Here is a 20,662-nt window from a genome sequence, read left to right on the forward strand (position 1 = left end):
CATGTCTACATTTGCATAACTATTTTATATTTACATCTTAAAAAATTATCTCATCAGTCAAAAAAAGTCGAAATAAAACTACAAATATATTAATATATTTGTAATTTTTCTTTATCAGCCATCAAATAATCAACGGTTGTCCTTTCAATTCAAGCATGCATCCCCTTTGGAACCTTCCTAGAGCTACCATATATTGGACGGTGATGCTCGCTTCTATGAATCCAATCTTTATGAATCCTAACACGCCACGTGTAAAGTGTACCCCACTCACCCACTGAAGTCGCATATATAAAGAGGTCGAATTTTGCTCCGTTCAAAGTACGCACGCCTCCACACAAACCTCTGTTCCTGTCTCTCTCTCGTTCTCTCATCCTTTCGCTAAAACCCTACGTGAAAGGTAAACTTCATCACTTCATCATTTTTTTTCAGATCTGAATTCTTTTGTTCAATTTTGTATGATACTGATGAGTTGATTTGATTTAATTATAATTATTTTTTTTCGATTTCGAATTTTGTGGTTTTGATTTTTTTTTTTTACTGTTCTTAAATGTTGATTTATAGTTTTTTTAGTTGCGTTGATTTTGCATGTGAGAGTTGCATTGCTGTTTACTTGTTAAACCCTCAGATGTAATAGATCTGTGAAATTCTGTTGTTCTTTTTTCGGATCTGAACTGATCTGATCCAGATTGGTTCTGTGATTGAAAATTGTCCTTTTTTAGGTTTTAGAATTTGATGGATCTGTTTTATAAATTTTTTTTCAGTGGAATTTCGATTTGTATAATTAGATCTGTTTTTTTTTTTAAATTTGTAATAGGTGGAAATGAATCTGTGGTTTTGGTTAGATCTCATTTGTTATTTATCTGTATCTGTTTTTTCCATGTGATTTGTCTATTATACTTTGGTTCTTGCTTATTGGTTTATTTAGTTGATTCTGTTTTAAATTTTTTCATATTTGAGATTGAGTTTGCATGGCTTTAATACTCCTTTTTTTGATTGTTTTATATTTTCTGATTTGGATTTGGCGAATTTTACTAATTCTATGGTATAGTTTAGTTGCATGCTACTGAAGTTCTGTAGTTTATTTAAGTTGGGTTATTTTTGTTGTTGCTGCTTGATTTTTTGACACATAATTCTTAATAGTTTGTCACTGATGAACTCGTAGACTTGAAAATCATACAAATCAAATGTTGTTTTTTTTACCATGGCTGCGTCTCATCTGGTTTTGATTGTGTCATGTACTTGAGATAAGATTGATGGGTGCTTTCTGATTTTTGTTTGCATCTTATATTGGAGATTGATTGATGTTGTTCTATTTCTTTTTATTAGCGTTTATGAAACACTGTTTGACTTTGGTTGACTACATTTTTCAGGAAAGTCACCATGGTTGATCAACACCCTACAATCATGGAGAAGGTCACTGGCCAGATCCACCGCCGATCTGGTGGTGTCTCATCTGGTTATGGTGGAAGCTTCCGTCAACCTGCCATGTTCCAAAAATACTCCTACGGGAATTACTCAAACACTGCATTGGCGCCTGCATGCAGAACAACTGTTGATTTATCAGCAGTTTCAAGCAATGCTTCTCCTATGTTTGTTGCTGCTCCAGCAGAAAAGAGCCATTTTCTTATTGACTTTCTCATGGGTGGTGTGTCAGCTGCTGTCTCCAAAACTGCTGCTGCTCCCATCGAGCGTGTTAAGCTTTTGATCCAAAACCAGGATGAGATGATCAAGACTGGAAGGCTTTCTGAGCCATACAAGGGCATTGGTGATTGTTTCAAAAGAACAACCGCCGAGGAGGGTTTGGTTGCTCTATGGAGAGGAAACACTGCCAATGTCATTCGTTATTTCCCCACTCAGGTTAGTCAAGTCAATTTATCTTATGGGTTATTACTTAATTTCAATTGATTTGCTTATCGATGTTGATGCGTATGCTATTTTAATTCTACTAGGCATTGAACTTTGCATTCAAAGATTACTTCAAGAGGCTTTTCAACTTCAAGAAGGACAGAGATGGTTACTGGAAGTGGTTTGCTGGTAACTTGGCATCTGGAGGTGCTGCTGGTGCCTCTTCCCTCTTGTTTGTCTACTCACTCGATTATGCCCGTACCCGTCTCGCCAATGATGCCAAGGCAGCTAAGAAGGGTGGAGAAAGACAATTCAACGGTCTTGTCGATGTCTACAAGAAGACCCTCGCAACCGATGGAGTTGCTGGACTCTACCGTGGTTTCAACATCTCCTGTGTTGGAATCATTGTGTACCGTGGTCTCTACTTCGGAATGTACGATTCCCTCAAACCAGTTCTTTTGACTGGAAAATTGCAGGTCAGTACTTGTTGGTTGCCTCATTATAAAGTTATATTAATTTTATTCAATCATTTGCTGAAAGATTTTTACTTGTTTATGATATTACAGGATAGCTTTTTCGCCAGTTTTGGACTTGGGTGGCTCATCACCAATGGTGCTGGTCTAGCCTCATACCCAATTGACACAGTTAGGAGAAGAATGATGATGACATCCGGAGAAGCTGTCAAGTACAAGAGTTCTTTGGATGCATTCCAACAAATCCTCAAGAACGAGGGAGCCAAGTCATTGTTCAAGGGAGCCGGTGCTAACATCCTCCGTGCCGTGGCTGGTGCTGGTGTGCTTGCTGGTTATGACAAGTTGCAGGTTATTGTTTTCGGCAAGAAATATGGATCTGGTGGTGCTTAAGTTTATTGTTTTAAGTCAAATTTATTGTTTTTAGATGGCGATGAAAATCATTTATGTTCCGAGAGTTTAGACTAATTGCTTGCAGCAAATTTTGTTTAATAAATTTACTCGGTGGGATACTGTCCCAAACTCCTTTTATAATTTTGGTTGGAAAGTTGAAATTGAAAGTTGATTTATTGGAGTGGCAGGTAAGGTACTGTCACTAGGAATTTCTGTTTTTTAAGATTTTGAAATACTATCTTATTAGTCTCTTGTTCTATTTAAAGAATAAAATGACAATCAGTGTGTTTTCATTTGATTATTCTTATTGGTAAAAAAAATGTGAATCTGATGTCCTGATTGATCTTTATTCAGTCAATACAATACCGGTATGATAAGGTGTTTGGTTTTATTCATAATTTTAGCTGAGGTGTTGGTTATTCCTAGATTTTATTTGTCATCCTTTATAAATTATATATAAATTATGTGTGGTACATGCCCCTTTCCTTATTGCACTTTTCGTCAAAGTGGTTCTGGCCGGTAATTTGGAATATTCCAAAGCCAGATGAATAAAATAGTAAGCAACAAATTTTTTTTCTCTAGTGATGGATGAATCATTATTGGGGAATTTTCTTGACGAAGGTGGCTGAAAATTATGAGAAGATGGGTGTGATTTTGACAAAATTGATTTGAGTAGAATTGAGTTTAACAAAATTGATTTATGATTGGATACAATTTATATAAAATTGAGTTGAATAAGAATAAACATTTCAAATCATTTAAGAATCAAGTTTAGATCTGTTTTTGCCCTTAAAAGCCAGACCAAATATTTCAAATCATTTAAGAATCAATTTTAGATCTGTTTTATATTATTTAAAAGCCAAACTAAACATTCCATATCGCTAAATCGATGCCAACCTGGAATAGAGTATCGAGCTAGGAAGGGGAGTTCTTTTGATTTGGTTTCTCCAAGTTGAATTGAAATAAAAAATAGAGTATCGAGCTAGGAAGGGGAGTTCTTTTGATTTGGTTTCTCCAAGTTGAATTGAAATAAAATTGGAGTAAATATCCTTTGATTTAGGAGAGACCAAATTCATTTACGAGTTGGAGTTGTCTTCGATTGTCACAATTACAATTATAGTCACATGATTTAATAATCATTTTCTTGTTAAATGAATGTATCATCATTAATATGGCTTACGCACCTAGTTTTCTTTTAAAATAAAACATGTTCAACTTGAAAACTTGCGTGTTCAAACTTCGTTACTAAAGTTTTAACTCAAAAACTCTAAAGTTTTAACTCAAAAACTCAACTAGCGTTTGGATGCCGTTATGATTAGAGGTAGAAAAGAGCATCCTCGTTCCGTTATCTCGAAAAAGTCCAAAAAACAAAATAAAAAATAAGATAAGACGGGGCATAATGGACATAGCTGATGGAGAAAAGAAAATTTAAATAACAAGGTTTAAAAAAAAAAATTACAAAAAAGAACAAGCTTTTCAAAAAATTTACCTAAGTGTCTAGGTTTTGTAGGACCTCCTGGAGTATGCGCCAAATGAATTGGCGCATTGGTACAAAATTAGGTGTATGCGCCAGATGGTTTGGCGCCTATGTAGGTATTTTTTTTTCTTTTCCTATTCCTATTACACTCATACGCCAAATGAATTGGCTAATTGAGTTACATGGTATACCAATGCGGCAAATGGTTTGGCGCATACTCCAGGGGGTTCCGCAAAACCTAGACATTTTGGTAAATTTTTTGAAAAACTTATTTTTTTGGTAATTTTTTTTTTTAAACATTGTTATTTAAATTTTTGTTTCGCTGATGGACAAGTCTAATTTAGACATGTGAAGATTATATCTTTAAGTTTAAAAGTATAAAAAATTATGTTAATTCCATGCCAAAATCTATACAAAAATAGGGCAGGGCAGGGCAGAGACATTCGAAGGTGAATGCTTATACGTTTGGATTGCTCCACACTAAAGTGTTGGTAAAACGGACATACTTAACGAGACAAACCCCATTTTATTGCCTCTAATTACAGTAGAACTGTGATAAGATAAAATTTCAATGTAAATGATAGTTACCAAAGTTCAAACTCAGAATTGTGTGCATGATAATATTTCACAGAATTCTGCACGTAAATTTTTAATGATTATTACAATTTTGTCTATAGATAAAAGAGATTAATTATTATGTAAGTGTAAAAAGTTTTATAGTTTTATACGGTCAATTCATCACCATCATCCTTTTGTATTATTTTATCAACAATGTTATATGGTGACCTCTAAATTTAACAAAAATACTTACACCGTATACACTATTTATCGTATTTATACTGTGAACAATGTTTTTTTTTTAAATAAAAAAAATATTATTTTAAACAATGTCTGTAAACATGTTCGTGAACAGTGCATGAACAATGTCTTTTAGTAGTTAAACAAATTAGTTTAATAAAATGTAAAACGTTGGTTAATGAATTGATGAAGCTGGTTAATAAATGTTCAAATATTAACAATAATTTTTAGTAGTAAAATAAAGTTGGTTAATAAAAAGTAAAATGTTGGTTAATGAAGTGATGAAGTTGGTTAATAAACATTTATTAAAATAATTTTTATTAGTAAAACTAAGTTAATTAATGAAAAGTGAAATCTTGGTTGATAAAATTATGAAGTTGATTAGTAATCGTCATGATATTAAAAATAATTTTTAGTAGTAAAATTAAGTTGATTAATAAAATGTAAAATATTAGTTAATGAGGGAAGATGTGCGTTTGTGCGTGCGTGCACCTACATTTGACAAAATGAAAGATTCCATGTGATGACATTGACAAAATGGAAGGTTCCATATGATGACATCTAGCAAGGTTTATGGGGTACACTTGTTATGGTGCATGTCTTGTAAAATACCTTTGTTGTGGTGCATGCCTTGCAAAGTACACTTGTTATTTTGCATGGAAGGCACAAGACAAGTGTCTTAATGCATGTAAAGAGCTGTCAAAATGGGCTACCCAACTCTAAACGGGTCGGCCCTGAGCTTTTCAGGGTTGGGCCAAGAAGACCTGTGTTATATGGGCTCAAGATTTACTATCAGAGCCCAGCCCTAGATGGGCTTCGGGCTACCCGACCCTAAATGAACTTTTTTATTTAAAATAATTAAAATAAAAACTCCATAATATATATATATATATATAGATATATATATATATATATATATATATATATATATATATATATATATATATATATATATATATATATATATATATAAGACAGAGCATATATAAAAACTTTGTTGTATTATTAGAATTGCGTGCTTACAAAAGAAAAGAAATTCCCTTTATATAGGGATACAAAGACTTACTATTTAAGCCGGTAAGAACTACCTATGATAGCCGGTTACAACAAACAAAGATGAATTATTAATGCCGGGTACACATTGGGCCCCATCGACACAATAATAATTCACAATAATACAAACTTTCTTACAAAATGCAGAAAATATTTTTTCGTTATTCGAAGATAAAATGCTTGCATGTGCCTTCTTCCAAGATAAGATTCTTTCTTATATTTACTTTTGTCTTTTGCATTGTTTTTCCCTAAAGATAAGATTCCTATCTTTTGAAATTATTTATTGTTTTTGAAATGGTAGACAAGATAAGATTCTCTCTTGTATTTTTCTCTTTGTCTTGAGATTCTTTATTATCTCTTTGCTTTGTTTTTTGCTTTTTGAGCCATAGATTGAATCATTGCATCCCAAAAATCTTCAGCAGTGGGGTCCTCTGCTCGGGCTTCTCCTGCTAAACAATCAAAGTTATTGGAATCCATTGATCCCATAGAAGAGCTAGTCTTCATAGATGAATTCTCATCTTTTGATGCTTTAGTTGGAAAAGTGGAGAAAAATTGGTTCTTCATATGATCCAAAGTTCTAACCATGATTTCTTCTTCCGATTCATTTGGATATTTTCTCTGGAAGAAGTTATTCAAATTTCCCATAGACATTTGTTGGGAGCTTTGCTCTTTGACTTTATTATTTTGATCTTCAGCTATAGCTGCTTGAATCAGAATAATTTTATTCTGGATTTCTTCAGAACTCATCTTGTTCCACCAATTATAGAAGAAATTTCTTTCTAAAATGGATATGTTGAATTTATCTTGAGATATGGTGACAGACCATCTCCATATCCAAGGAATCTGAAATTTGGTAAAGAACCAAAATGGACATTGTCTTGTGATTAAATTATCAGATAAAATATTTACAATAAGTGGACTTGTCGTCCTCGGTTTTTTGTGGGATGCGAACTGACTCTTCTTTTTATTTTTTGAATTGTGAAAATCAGAGAGTCGCCATTGACTTTTATTTTATCCAATTAAGGAAAGGTTTATAAAATAAACAGAAAAAGACCTTAAAGAGATTTTGGGTTCGGGGGGGGGGGGGGGGGGGGGGGGGGGGGTAGGTTATACAAAGGGAAGGTGTTAGCACCCCTTTGTATCCATGGTTATCCATGGGCTCTTAATTGCTTAGCTCACTTTTTTGAATCGTTTGTCTTGCTTTGAAACGCTTGTATGTGGTTTTAAATATTTTGTAGAGAGTTAACTTTGTAATGAACCTTGTGCGGATGTATACAAAGTGTTTATCTTTCGAAAGATATTTTGATGGTTTAAAAAAGATTTTTAACTTCGTAATGATCCTTGTTTGGATATATACAAAGTGTAGTCTTTTGAAAGTTTGTTTTGAAAAACAGTGATGTGGAAAAGCTTTTGTTATGTTTGATTGAGCAAGCAATTAGGAGGTATACCCTAAGTTTATAAGGTTCTATTTCTTTAGAAAACTTTCCTTGACTGGGTACAGAAGAAATTTGAATTGTATTTGAAATAGTAGAATTGATTTTGAAAAGAGTAACAGAGGGATTACCCTAAGAGGTGCAAGTGTGATTGTGTTTTATTTTCAGATATGTTATCTTTGAAATTAGTGATCTAGCGCTTCAGTTATTATTCTTGTCATACACGCAGTTTTATATGTACAGAAATTAAAGTGCGGGAATGTAAAATGCGGAAAGTAAATCTACGCTATTACATCGATTGTGCGAGAAATGTAAACTACGCTATTTACATGAATTTGACAACCTATACACTTATCTATGAATTTAAATTGCAATAAGATAAAGGGAAAATATTTTTGGATGGTTGATTTTAATTAAAATTAATGCATAATTAATTTAATTAAAAGGTTACGAATTAGAAATAAAATTTAAACCTAAAAAATTAAGTCTAAAATATGTTCAAATTGTTTGTTAATTAATTTTAAAATAAAATTAATTTTTTTTTTAGATTTTTGAGATTTGTTTTGGAGATTATTAAGTTAATTAACATATAATTATACAAATAATTATACACATAAATTAAACTTAAAGAGAAAAATATTCTAAATATGTACAAAATTAGTTTATAATATATAAACTTAATTTAATAAAAAGAAAATATTTTTTCTGATTTTTTGATAGGTTAAAAATTAATTAAAAGATAAATGTAACAATATTATCTAATTAATTAAACAAAATATTTTAATTATGAAGAAAAATAAAATATTTTTGTGTCAAACATTAATTAAACATTTTATCACCCTAAAAATATTTTTAATATAATTTTTTGATTTTTAAAACTATTTTAAATTAATTTTACAAGGAAAATCAAATAAAATAGAAAATATATTAAATATACGATCTGGTGTGGTTGATGGGAGGGTCTATGGTATGGATGCGTGTTCAGATGTGTTGGATGAGCTGGCAGGATTGATCATGTGACTGCTGAAGCAAGGAAGCATGGCTTATGATGAGCGCGCAAACACTGGATCCAAGGAATTTAAATTTGCTGACGCGCGTTTTCTGGCCAATTAGAGCCTGCCACGCTCCGTCTTCTTCCTCCCTTCCGTTCCTAAAGATTCTGCAACTGTGGCTAAAGCTTTTAGCTACGGTTTTTTGCGTAGCTGTAGACCTGCAAACAATCAAAACTTTACACAAGCAATATAAACTAATTAGGAGGCCATTGTTCAACTTAAAATTGTCCCCTGAGTTCAAATATGCCCTTAGTTTCTCCTAATTTTGCCTAAATCGAGTAATCCTAAAATGGAGCTCAAGAACCCTAGAATGGCAACTTCGTGTACAAGCATCCAAACCCCAATTAAACTTCCAGAAATGATCAGAACATCAAACTAAACTTAAATATGGGATTACATCTTATTGAATATGCATGTATGATTATATTTTTATAGGTTTTTGTTTGAACCAACCGTGAGCTATGGAGCTCGGTTTAAGGTGTTTTGGTTGATGGAAACTATTGGAATAGTTTCAGAATCACTTGAGGGTCGTGTTTGGACAATTATTTGCAACTGAATCTAACTCAAACTAAAAATTCGAATTTTCAATTTCTTTGAAATTTTCAAGTTGGTACAAGAGTGATACAAGCATAGGTTTGGTTCTGAATTCGTGTGTCTATTGTTGCTGAAGTGTCCTAAGCATTTTATAAGCAATAGAGGTGCTGAAATCTTAAGCTAACAAGCTTTTCTTCCATACTTGAGTGCCTTTGAATCTTTGAATATTTTATGAATAAAAGCTTTGAATTTCTTGGCCATGGCTTCAATTTTCTTCACCCCTCTTGCTATAGGTCTGCTGTACATCTCTATGCTGTAGAGTTTGGATTGAATTTGATGGCTCATGCTAAGGACAAAAACCTTGATCATTATCTTGAACCATTTCTTTTTTAATTTAACTTTAAATGGAATAAAATTAAATTAAAAAAGAAATAAAAATGTCATGGGCCTTATGTTGGTCGTGGGAGCCCTTTAACATCATTAGAAACATGTTTGGATCATGAATGCTTGGCCTCTTTTGGGAAAAAAACACTTTTGATCAATGTTGGTTTCATGCATTTTCCAAAAAAATAGCCAACTTCAACAAGGCATAAATCCCTCAATTTTGATCATATGAAGGAGTTCTCGTACTTTTTAGAAACCTCAAAATATCCTCTACAAGCTACTTTGGAAACTTTTTTGCATTTGGAAAAGTTATCTTGATGTTATAGGCTTTGACAAGAAACCACTTTTTGTTGACTTTGAAAATGACCGGTAATGTCTGAGCTCATATTTTCCAAATGGTAAATCCAATGACCATGGGACCAATTTCATTTGAAAGATATTTGAATTTCCTTCAAAATAAGCTTTGGTTAGAATTTTTAGGATGAACGAGGAAAGAGTTATGGCCGGTCAAAGTTCAGTTGACTTTTTAGGAGAAAACCCTAATTTTGAAACTTAGGGTTTTGTTGATTTCTGAACTTTTCTTGATGAATTATGATCCACCATTGATCAAATGATGAATCTTTTGACAAAATATGGATGTTGACAAAAAATTTCATTTTTGACTGTCTGTTGACTTTTCGGTCAAACTGGTCGTCTGTTGACTGTTTGAGCTGCTGATTGTGCGTCCGAGCGAATCGAAGTTTGAAAATTTGTCTGGTGGTACTTTGAGACATATGGAGATCCATGAAATCCATTTGAGGTCTCAAAAAACTTGTTCTCCTAAAAAAAACAAAAACCCTAGTTAGGGACTGTTTGTGTAGGAGACAGTTAAGCGTACCTGATTTTTGTGCAGTGTTGAGTCTCTGCTGATCATGTGATTATCAGAAGACTTCTAGAACAAAAATCTTGGAATTTTGAAATGTGAAAGATTGATTTGAATGATGATACAAAACACAGAGAATCGTGCTGTCAGCGGGTTTGACTGTTAACTGGCTGTCCAGGCATTAACGTAACAGTTGAAGTGAAAACTTAACAGTTAAAGTTAATTTTTTTTTCTTTTTGTTTTTGTTGTGTTAATGGTGAAAAATTATTTACATGATTTGTTAGAAAAACACAAACATAATAAATAATTAAAATATACTGTACGCGAACAAAATTACTGATAATAAAATTGAAAAAAAGATTTAATGCACAGAAGTAAGTATTTAACTAGCAATAAACACACATAATATTATCTCGATAATTAAACGACGGTATAACAAGTAGTATAATATTTAATACTGACAGTACAAATATTACATACAAATATAGCGAACAGTACGACAAATATAATGAACGGTACGTTATTTGAAAGCGAAAGATACGACAAACTTTAAGTATGACGATTAAAGACCCATGCTATAAACAACAGAAAATAGATGCACGGAAGTGTAAGCATCCCAGGTCCGCATTTTTCAGGACTATGCAGACAGAAAAAGGACATGATCACCACCAAAACAGTGATGACCATAAGAAAAAACGTATCCATCCACTTTGCCATTCTTGCCGGGGAAGAAGAGAAAATATCTATGAGATAGAAATCTGGGAGATGAGTGAAATTTGATGTGAGATTTTATGGAAAAAATGAGGGGTATTTATAGAGAGAAAAGAAGGATGGAGACGTTGGGGAATGAAGTGATACCGTACAAAAAAGGAAAGTTTGAATGATAGTAGGTTTTGAAAGAAAGTGTATGGTAGGGTTTGAAAAGAAAGATGTATGGAATAAAGTTAGGATTTGATTTGAAAGAAAGAGATTTGAAAACAATAATATAGTACAAAAATTAGTGGGAAACAAAAAACAATAATAATTTAATTGTTACTAGTACAGTCTGAATCCCCGGACTCTGTGCCTGCAAAATTTAATTCTGTACCAATTGCGTCAGTACTATTTATCTGTAAATAAATCTCAAATAAACAGCGTGTGTGAAGTGATAAACAGTACTTGGCGTTTGTGTAAGAATAAATTCAACAGCGAACCAAAATACCGTATAAGAATATTCTAAAAAACTGAGTATTCATAAAATCAGGATATTTATGAAATAAAATCCAAGATTATATGAAACTCCAAATTTTAGACAGAAGTCCGTTACCTTCTCTTTGAAAAAAGATGCGGGCAAATTTTGGGGTACAACAGTTGCCCCTATTCAGTCTTCTTAAACCTGAAGAGACCGATTGGAATATGAAGGTAGAAGATGATTGAATATTTAGATGCCCTGAAATTTGGACTTACCTCCACCGGAAGTAATGTTGGAACTTGCATTGAATGCGGCTTGAGAAATATCGTTGGCGGATCAAAATATTACCTGAGATGGGATTTCAGATGCCATCTAGTGAATGTGTTGATGGTTTGTTCATCAGAATGAATCCATTGATTATATCTTGATGAAGGATTTAAATCTCTGTGTTGACCGTTACGGAACCGTCCGAGGTTTCCGTTTTAAATCTTGGAGGTTGATCGTTACAGAACTGTCCAAAGTTTCCGCTTTAGATTTTGAATGTTGATCGTTATGGAACCGTCTGAGGTGTCCGTTTTTAGATCTTGAAGATTGATTGCCTTAAGGAACCGTCTGAGGTATCGACTTAGATCTGGAGGTAGATCATTAAGGAACCGTCCAAGGTATCGACTTAGATCTGTAGGTAGATCATTAAGGGACTGTCCAAGGTATCGACTTAGATCTGAAGGTAGATGATTAAGGAACCGTCCAAGGTATCGACTTAGATCTGAAGAATTTGAAGTTGTTTATTCGACTGTGGTATAGTCTGGAAGCGTCAGAATGAGTCACCATTAGACCGTATCTGCTTTGCTTGTTTAGGGTTGATAAGTTGTTTTGGAAAGAGAGATCTCTTCAGAATGAATCTTTGGTTTGATTATATCTGAGAGGAATGCTCGTCCGAACAGAACCCAGGAGAATACTGCATGTGATTGAGAATAACTTGCTGAGGATATTCGTCCACATGAAAAACCAAGTTAGTGACATGCAATGTCATGATGTATGTAATGTATATGTTGAGATTCTCAACCTGAATGAGAATCGTGCATGTTATGTATGCGTTTGTTATGAAACATTATATGCTATGTATGAATATGCATATGATGTATGATGTATGGACATGACTTATGCAGTTTAGAGCGTATCAAACTTCTGGTTGGGAAAATAAATCCCTGCTTGTTATTTTTGGAAACGATGACATTATGACCGTTGATGATCTTTACTATCTTGTTCGAGTATACTCAGCTGGGGAACTTCCTTACGGACCAGGATGCTCTGTTGAGGGATCTTTGATTACCGCTTGGGGATGAAGGTAACTTTGAAGGTTCTGATTTTGATGCACCCTGACTGGGAATAAGAAAGATGCGTAATCCTCCGATGCACTATTTGATCAAGCTTTGGTGTGGAGGATCACACCTTCTGGGGATAGTGATCTTGAACAACCCTGCTGGGGAATAAGGTTTCTTGAATCATTTTGTTGGAGAGAAAAATCTCATTGAGGATTCTGTTGAGAAACATATCTCTGTTGGGGAACTGTTTCTTCTGATGCCCGTACTCGGTGTCGGTGATGAAACATTTCGTCGGGGAATTAATTGAGCCTTGCTTATCTGGAGATAACTCCTTGAAGATTACTCTGTGGGGGATATTCCCATGTTGCTGGTTTCGGGATGATGTCCAGATGATTGGGACATTACCTGAATGCTATTCCTCTTTTTCTTATAAACATCAATCATATTCAAATGCATATGTTCATTCAAAATTATCATTGGGACATTTTACGCGTTCAAAACAGAAAAAGTGAAAACATTGACTTTGAGCATGAACTATATTGATTTTGAAAGAGAGCCATAATAGGCTAATTAGTACAAGGGGACAAAAAACTTTGAAAAGTGCTTATAAAGAAAAATAGCTATGTGAAAACAATCCAGTCAAGTTTCAATTCTGCTATTGCCAATCTGTCCTTGAGTATCTCATCCCTCACTTGTTGGAAGAAAATGTTTGGAGCGATTGGTGCCTTTGATGTGTTGAACCTTGAAGGTGAGTAGGTAGCCAAACGGGACATAGTCGTATGCTTTATTCCCTAACTTTTGCTTAGGCTGTCCTTTCAGGTTTCCAGCCTAACGGGATAATTATTATTATATTTTAGTCTCTAATTTTTGCCTGGATCGCCCTTTCAAGTTTTCAATCCACCGAGACGCTCATTTTTGCCTAAGTCGCCCTTTCAGGTTTTCAACTTAGCGAGCTTTTCTTTAAGCGAAGTATTTTTTGACTATGTCCGCATTTACAGGGTGTGGGAAATCCTCGCCATCCATAGTGGTAAGCAACATGGCTCCGCCGGAGAATACTTTCTTGATTACAAATGGTCCCTCATAAGTGGGAGTCCACTTGCCCCTGGGGTCACCCTGTGGTAAGATGATGCGTTTTACAACCAAATCACCGTTTTGATATGCCTGACTTCTGACTTTCTTGTTGAAGGCTTTGATCATACGTTTCTGGTACAACTGGCCATGACAAATAGCCGCAAGCCTCTTCTCATCAATCAAATTTATCTGGTCCAACCGAGTCTGAATCCAATCGTCTTCGTCTAGATCGGCTTCTTTCATAATCCTTAGGGAAGGAATCTGAATTTCAATCGGAAGAACTGCCTCCATACCATAGACTAAGGAAAATGGAGTTGCCCCTGTTGAAGTACGTGCTGATGTGCGATAACCATGAAGAGCAAAAGGTAACATCTCATGCCAGTCTTTGTAGGTTACTGTCATCTTTTATATGATCTTCTTGATGTTCTCGTTGGCAGCTTCCACGGCGCCATTCATCTTTGGTCGATATGGGGATGAATTATGATGTTTGATCTGGAACTGCGTGCAGAGTTCGATAATCATCCTGTTATTTAAATTTGTGCCATTGTCTGTGATGATCCTTTCAGGGATGCCATACCGACAAATGAGATTATGCTTGATAAACCGGGCCACAACATTCTTGGTGACAGAAGCAAACGAGGCTGCCTCTACCCATTTTGTGAAGTAGTCAATAGCGACCATGATAAAACGATGTCCGTTGGAGGCAGTAGGCTTGATTTCTCCAATCATATCAATAACCCACATTGCAAAAGGCCAAGGAGCTGTCAGAACGTTTAATGGGACTGGAGGTACATGTACTTTGTCGGCATATATCTGGCATTTGTGGCAAGTTCTGGAGTGATGATGGCAGTCTGTCTCCATGGTAGACCAGTAGTAACCTGCTCTCAGAATCTTTTTAGCCATTTTATGTCCACTTAAATGAGTACCAAAGGCACCATCGTGTATATCTTCCATAATCTGTTCCGCTTCCTTCTTGTTCACACAACGAAGCAGAGTCGAGTCATGGTTGCGTTTGTACAGGATTCCATTACTTAAAAAGAATTTGGCAGCAAATCTTCTTAAAAACTTTCTATCGTTAATGGATGCCCCTTCAGGGTACTCCTGGGCTTCGAGATATCTTTTTACTTCATGGAACCATGGTTTTTCTTCCACTCCTTCGGTATCAATCTCATTGCAATAGGCTGGTTCATCCTGTCTGTAAATGGTGATCATTGGCGCCTCATTATCCCACCTGACTCTGAACATAGATGACATGGTAGCTAAGGCATCAGCCAGTTGATTTTCTTCTCGCGGGATATGTTCAAAAGTGATTTCTTCAAAGTAAGGAATCAAACCCAGCACATATTCTTTATAAGGAATTAGATTCGGGTGCTTCGTGTCCCATTCCCCTTTAACTTGATAAAATACAAGGGCCAAGTCTCCGTAGACCTCTAGGAACTTGATTCTCAGATCGATTGCAGCTTTGAGACCCAGAATACATGCTTCATACTCGGCTATATTGTTAGTGCAGTTGAAACATAATCTGGCAGTGAATGGTGTATGTCCTCCTGTAGGATAAATGATCACAGCTCCGATGCTATTGCCAAGCGCATTAGAGGCTCCATAAAAAATCATAGTCCATCGGGACCCTGACTCGGGTCCTTCCTCCGGTCCGGGTTGTTTGTAGTCAGTAACTAGCATAATGTCTTCATCTGGGAAGTCAAAGTTCAATGCTTGATAATCATCCACTGCTTGATGAGCCAGATGATCAGCTACCACACTTCCTTTGATTGCCTTTTACGAAGTGTATTGGATGTCATACTCTGTTAAGATCATTTGCCATCTTGCTATTCTTCCAGAGAGATCAGGTTTTTCGAACACATATTTGATAGGATCCATTTTGGAGATCAGCAAAGTGGTATGGTTTAGCATATACTGTCTTAGTCGGCGAGCCGCCCATGCCAAGGCACAGCAAGTTTTCTCGAGCAGTGAGTATCTTGTTTCACAATCGGTAAACTTTTTGCTAAGATAGTAGATTGCATGCTCTTTTCGGCCAGACTCGTCATGTTTCCCCAGTACACACCCTATTGAATCTTCTAACACTATTAGGTACATTATCAGAGGTCTTCCTTCCACTGGTGGTAGTAAGATTGGCGGTTTTTGAAGATATTCTTTGATCTTGTCAAAAGCTAATTGGCATTTGTCGTTCCATATTTCTACTTGATCTTTCTTCAACAATTTGAAGATTGGCACACAAGTAGTAGTCATATGGGCAATAAATCTGGTGATGTAGTTCAGACGTCCCAAGAATCCTATGACTTGTTTCTCGGTACGGGGTATGGGCATTTCTTGAATGGCTTTGACCTTGGAAGGATCAACTTCAATACCCTTGCTGCTGACTATGAAACCCAAGAGTTTACCGGATCTTACTCCAAAGGTACACTTGTTCGGATTCAGTCGCAACCTGTACTTCCTGAGTCTGTCAAACAGCTTGTGCAGATGACCCAGATGTTCTTCTTCGGTGTTGGACTTTGCAATCATATCATCCACATAAACCTCTATTTCTTGATGAATCATATCATGGAACAGAGCTACCATTGCACGCTGATACGTTGCTCCTGCATTCTTTAAACCAAAGGGCATCACTTTGTAACAAAAGGTCCCCCAGGGTGTTGTGAAGGTTGTCTTTTCCATGTCTTCTGGCGCCATCTTGATTTGATTGTAACCGGAGAATCCGTCCATAAAGGAAAATATCTTGCATTGTGCAGTATTGTCAACCAGTACATCGATGTGAGGTAAAGGGAAATCATCTTTGGGGCTTGCCCGATTTAGATCTCTGTAATCTACACACATTCTGACTTTCCCATCTTTTTTAGGTACAGGCACGATGTTAGGTATCCATGGAGGATAACTCACAACTTTTAGAAAACCAGCATTGAATTGTTTCTCAACCTCGTTTTTAATCTTCTTGGACATGTCGGGCCTACTTCTTCGCAGCTTCTGCTTAATTGGAGTGCTACCTTCTTTGATTGGCAGGCGATGGACCACAATATTTGTGTCGAGACCAGGCATATCTTCATAGGACCAAGCGAATATCTCAACGTAGTCTTGTAACATTTGAATCAATCTTTGTTTGACACTGTCTTCTAAATCAGCCCGATCTTGACTTCTTTCTTTTCTTCGTCATTGTCGAGGTATCTTGTTTTTATAGACCATCCATCATTTGGATTTATCTTAATATCTTCTTCATCAACATACATGATTTTTTCAGTTACTGAATTTTCAAAATAATTCATTTGTTCTTGAGATGGGTTATTAACCGCAACTTCCTTGTAGGATGTATTTTTATTAGAGGAGGAAGCAATATCTTCCTTTTTTGATGAAGATGCAGGTAATTGCTGCATTTTCTCCCTTTGTAAACTGTAGTCCAATCCCCTATTAGGGGAATGTTTGATTCGGGTTGGGCTAACATATTGTTACCCCCTCTTCCACCACGACCATAACCGCGGCCTCTTCCCCTATATGGGGTCATCATTTTTTCCCTGCAAAAATTCACGAGTTAGGTAGTCAGCAAGTGAATTATTTTCACCTTTAATGTGTTGAATATCAAATTCAAACATAGATAATTGAGATTGCCAGCTAGCAAAAATTTGCTTAGCAACAAGATTTTTAACATCTTTTTCAATAATTGATTTAGCTGAGCTGCAATCAATTTTTAATAAGAATTTCTTATTAAGAAGATCATCTTGAGATTTTGAAATACATTTTATAATAGAAAGCATTTCTTTCTTGATAGTAGAATATTTATATTGAGTAGGATTCCAGTTTCCAGAAGTAAATCTGACCAAAACTTCTTTTGATGTATCATGTATAACTTGTTTAAGGATTCCTCCATAACCTAAGTCTGAAGCATCAGTTTCAACAATTTTGAAATACTTAGGATTAGCAAGAGATAAACAAGGCAAACATTTAACCTTATTTTTAATTCTTTGGACTGCCTGAGAATGTTCATTAGTCCAAGGGCCAGGATTTTTTCTAAGCCTAGCATGTAATATGGTAGTATCTTTAGCAAGATTTTCATAATAATCTGCTATGTAATTAAGACTACCAAGAAATCTTTGTAATTGTTTTTTATCTGTAATAATACTGGAGAATTTTGAAGCAAATTCAATACTTATTTGTATAGGAATTATTGTTACTTGGTCAATTTCATGACCTAAAAATCTAACTTTTGTTTGAAAAAGTTTCATTTTAGGAGCAGATATAACTAATCCATTATGTTTAATTAATACTTTAAATATTTTCAAATGTTTAACATGTTGATCTATAGTTTTAAAAAAAACTAAGACATCATCAATATAAACAATTATAAATTCTAGAAATATGTATTTAGTCCCTATAAAATTACCTAAAACGGAGTTTAGTCCCTATAAAAAAAATATTGACTTTTTGTCCCTATAAAATTACTTTTGCATTCAGTTTTAGTCCTTGTAGCAGGACCAAAAGTGAGTGCAAAAGTAATTTTATAGGGACTAAAAGTCAATATATTTTTTATAGGGACTATAAGCCAAAACTGAGATATTTATAGGGACCAAAAACATATTTAACCCTAAATTCTATATAAGGATTAAAAATATCATTCATAATATTTTGAAATTCAGAAGGGGCATTTTTAAGGCCAAAAGGAAGGACATTCCATTCATAATGTCCAAAAGGTACAGTAATGGCTGTTTTATACTTATCAAATTCATTAATCTGAATTTGCCAATAACCAGATTTCATATCAAACTTAAAGAAGATTAAAACATTGTTTAATCTATCTAAAAGGTCTTTTTTATTAGGAAGAGGATACTTAATCCATCTTAACACCTTATTAAGAGGCTTGTAATTAATTACAAGTCTAGGGGCCCCAAGTTCTTTTTCAGCAGCATTATTGACATAAAAAGCTGTGCAACTCCAAGGAGATTTGGATTTTCTTATTAATTTTTTCTCTAAAAGAGATTCTATCTCTTTTTTGCATAGTTCCAAATACTCGTGGTTCATTTGAGCTGGCCTAACTTTGGTGGGAATCTGACATTCATTAAAGTCATTAAGATAAGGTAATGAAATAACATGTTTCTTTCTATCCCAAAAAGCATTCGGTAAATCATTGCACACTTCATCTTTAAACTGTTTCTCAATCAAATTTATTTGTTATTTTATCTCATTTTTATTAAGTTGTTCATTAATATTTAATAAACTAACTTCCTCTTTAAGAAAACCTAATTGTTTTTCTTTATTTAAGAGAATACTTTTAACTTCATTAAGCATTTTAATATGAGGGTCAGTAATAAATTCAAAAGTGACAGTTTTACCATTAATCATGGTAGTGATGCCTTTAGTGTCAACATTAATTAAAGGCATAATGCTATTTGAAAAAGGAGTTCCAAGAATAACTCTATGAGTCATGTTTTTAACCAAGATGAAATGGATAGGTAAACAAATATCTTGTTTACAAACATATGTATTAGGTAATTTATAATAAACCGTTAATTTGTCACCACTAGCCTGAGCAAGGGTTTGAGTACTTTTGGTATGATACTTGGTAGGAACAATTCGTTCCTGTAGACAATTAAGATCAGCGCCACTATCAATAAGGGCAACTTCATTATCTAAAATAAACGTTCTATTAATAACTAAAGTTATTTTAACAAACCATTTTTAAGAAATTACTCTATCAATAAGAGTAAGAAACCTATCATTAGTAGAAGGACTGCTAGAAGAAGATATTTCTTCAACTTTAAGGTTACCTGTTTCAAGTAAGGAGACCCTCTGAGATAATTTTTGATTATCTTTCTTTATCTGAGTAATTTCAGATTTCGAAAGATTAATTTCTCTATGTAAATCAGTAAGGGAAACAGGAGTTTCACGAATATTGGATTGTTGAAATTTGGATAAAACCTCACTTAATTGGTAAGGGGCTTCAATAATAATAGGAGATTCTTTTTTAGAATTTTCTTGAATTAAAACTTCAAGCATTTTTCTTTTAAGCTTATTATCAGAGATAGACTCAATAGCCTTTATGGCTTCAATTGTTCTATAGTAAGAACATTATTCATGTCAACAATAGACTTCCGGTAATCAATTTGATTACATTGACAATTATTATTGTCAAAATTATCAGAGGAATAATCTGATGATGATTCATAGATCATGTCAATATCTTCATTAGAAGAATTAGTCTCTGAGTTAGACTTAAGTAAACAAACTTTCTCAAGTTAAGAGCGTAATTGTTCATCCTCAATTTCATTGAGAGCTTTTTTGGTCCAACATTGGTTTGCATACTGACCAGCTTTGCCACATTTGTGGCAAGATACATCTAGCATTTTAGCTTTTCTTTTGCCTTTATAATTAAAAGTCTTGTCTTTTGGTTTACTTTTATTAAAGTGACTCCTTTTCTTATTCTTCCTATAAGAATTTTTATAAATATCCTTATTATTTTCATGAGGTTTATTTCTGAATATTTTTCCTTTCTTTCTTTTATTCTCTGAAGATCTTCCAAGATCAAAGGCAAACTGGTCGCAGAATTCACCCATTTGGTGTTTTTCAGAAAGTTTATGTTTTTTAAGCTGATTTCTAAGCTTAATATCATTACATAAGGTTAATCCTTCATTAACACAAGTGCTAATAATTTGACCATAAGTAAGATCAGGGTAATTAATATTTATCCCATCATTTTTACTTCTTAAAGAATGTCTAACCTTTTCAGAAAAGAAATGGGGTAACCCATCAATAAATTTGGCTTTCCAGTGAATAAAATTAAGGGTTTTTAATTG

General features: G+C 34.4%; 1 protein-coding gene across 1 annotated transcript; it reads left to right on the forward strand.

Annotated features, from left to right (window-relative positions):
- Positions 1-242: 242 nt before the first annotated feature.
- On the forward strand, positions 243-2,917 carry LOC131625593 (ADP,ATP carrier protein 1, mitochondrial-like). The gene is made up of 4 exons (XM_058896440.1): positions 243-397; positions 1,371-1,857; positions 1,950-2,321; positions 2,412-2,917. The coding sequence occupies exons 2-4, from the start codon at positions 1,381-1,383 to the stop codon at positions 2,706-2,708; spliced, it is 1,146 nt and encodes a 381-aa protein (XP_058752423.1). The 5' UTR covers positions 243-397; positions 1,371-1,380; the 3' UTR covers positions 2,709-2,917.
- The last annotated feature ends 17,745 nt before the right edge of the window (positions 2,918-20,662 follow it).

The sequence above is a fragment of the Vicia villosa genome, unplaced genomic scaffold (genome assembly GCF_029867415.1).
Source record: "Vicia villosa cultivar HV-30 ecotype Madison, WI unplaced genomic scaffold, Vvil1.0 ctg.000227F_1_1, whole genome shotgun sequence".
Lineage (NCBI taxonomy): Eukaryota > Viridiplantae > Streptophyta > Magnoliopsida > Fabales > Fabaceae > Vicia > Vicia villosa.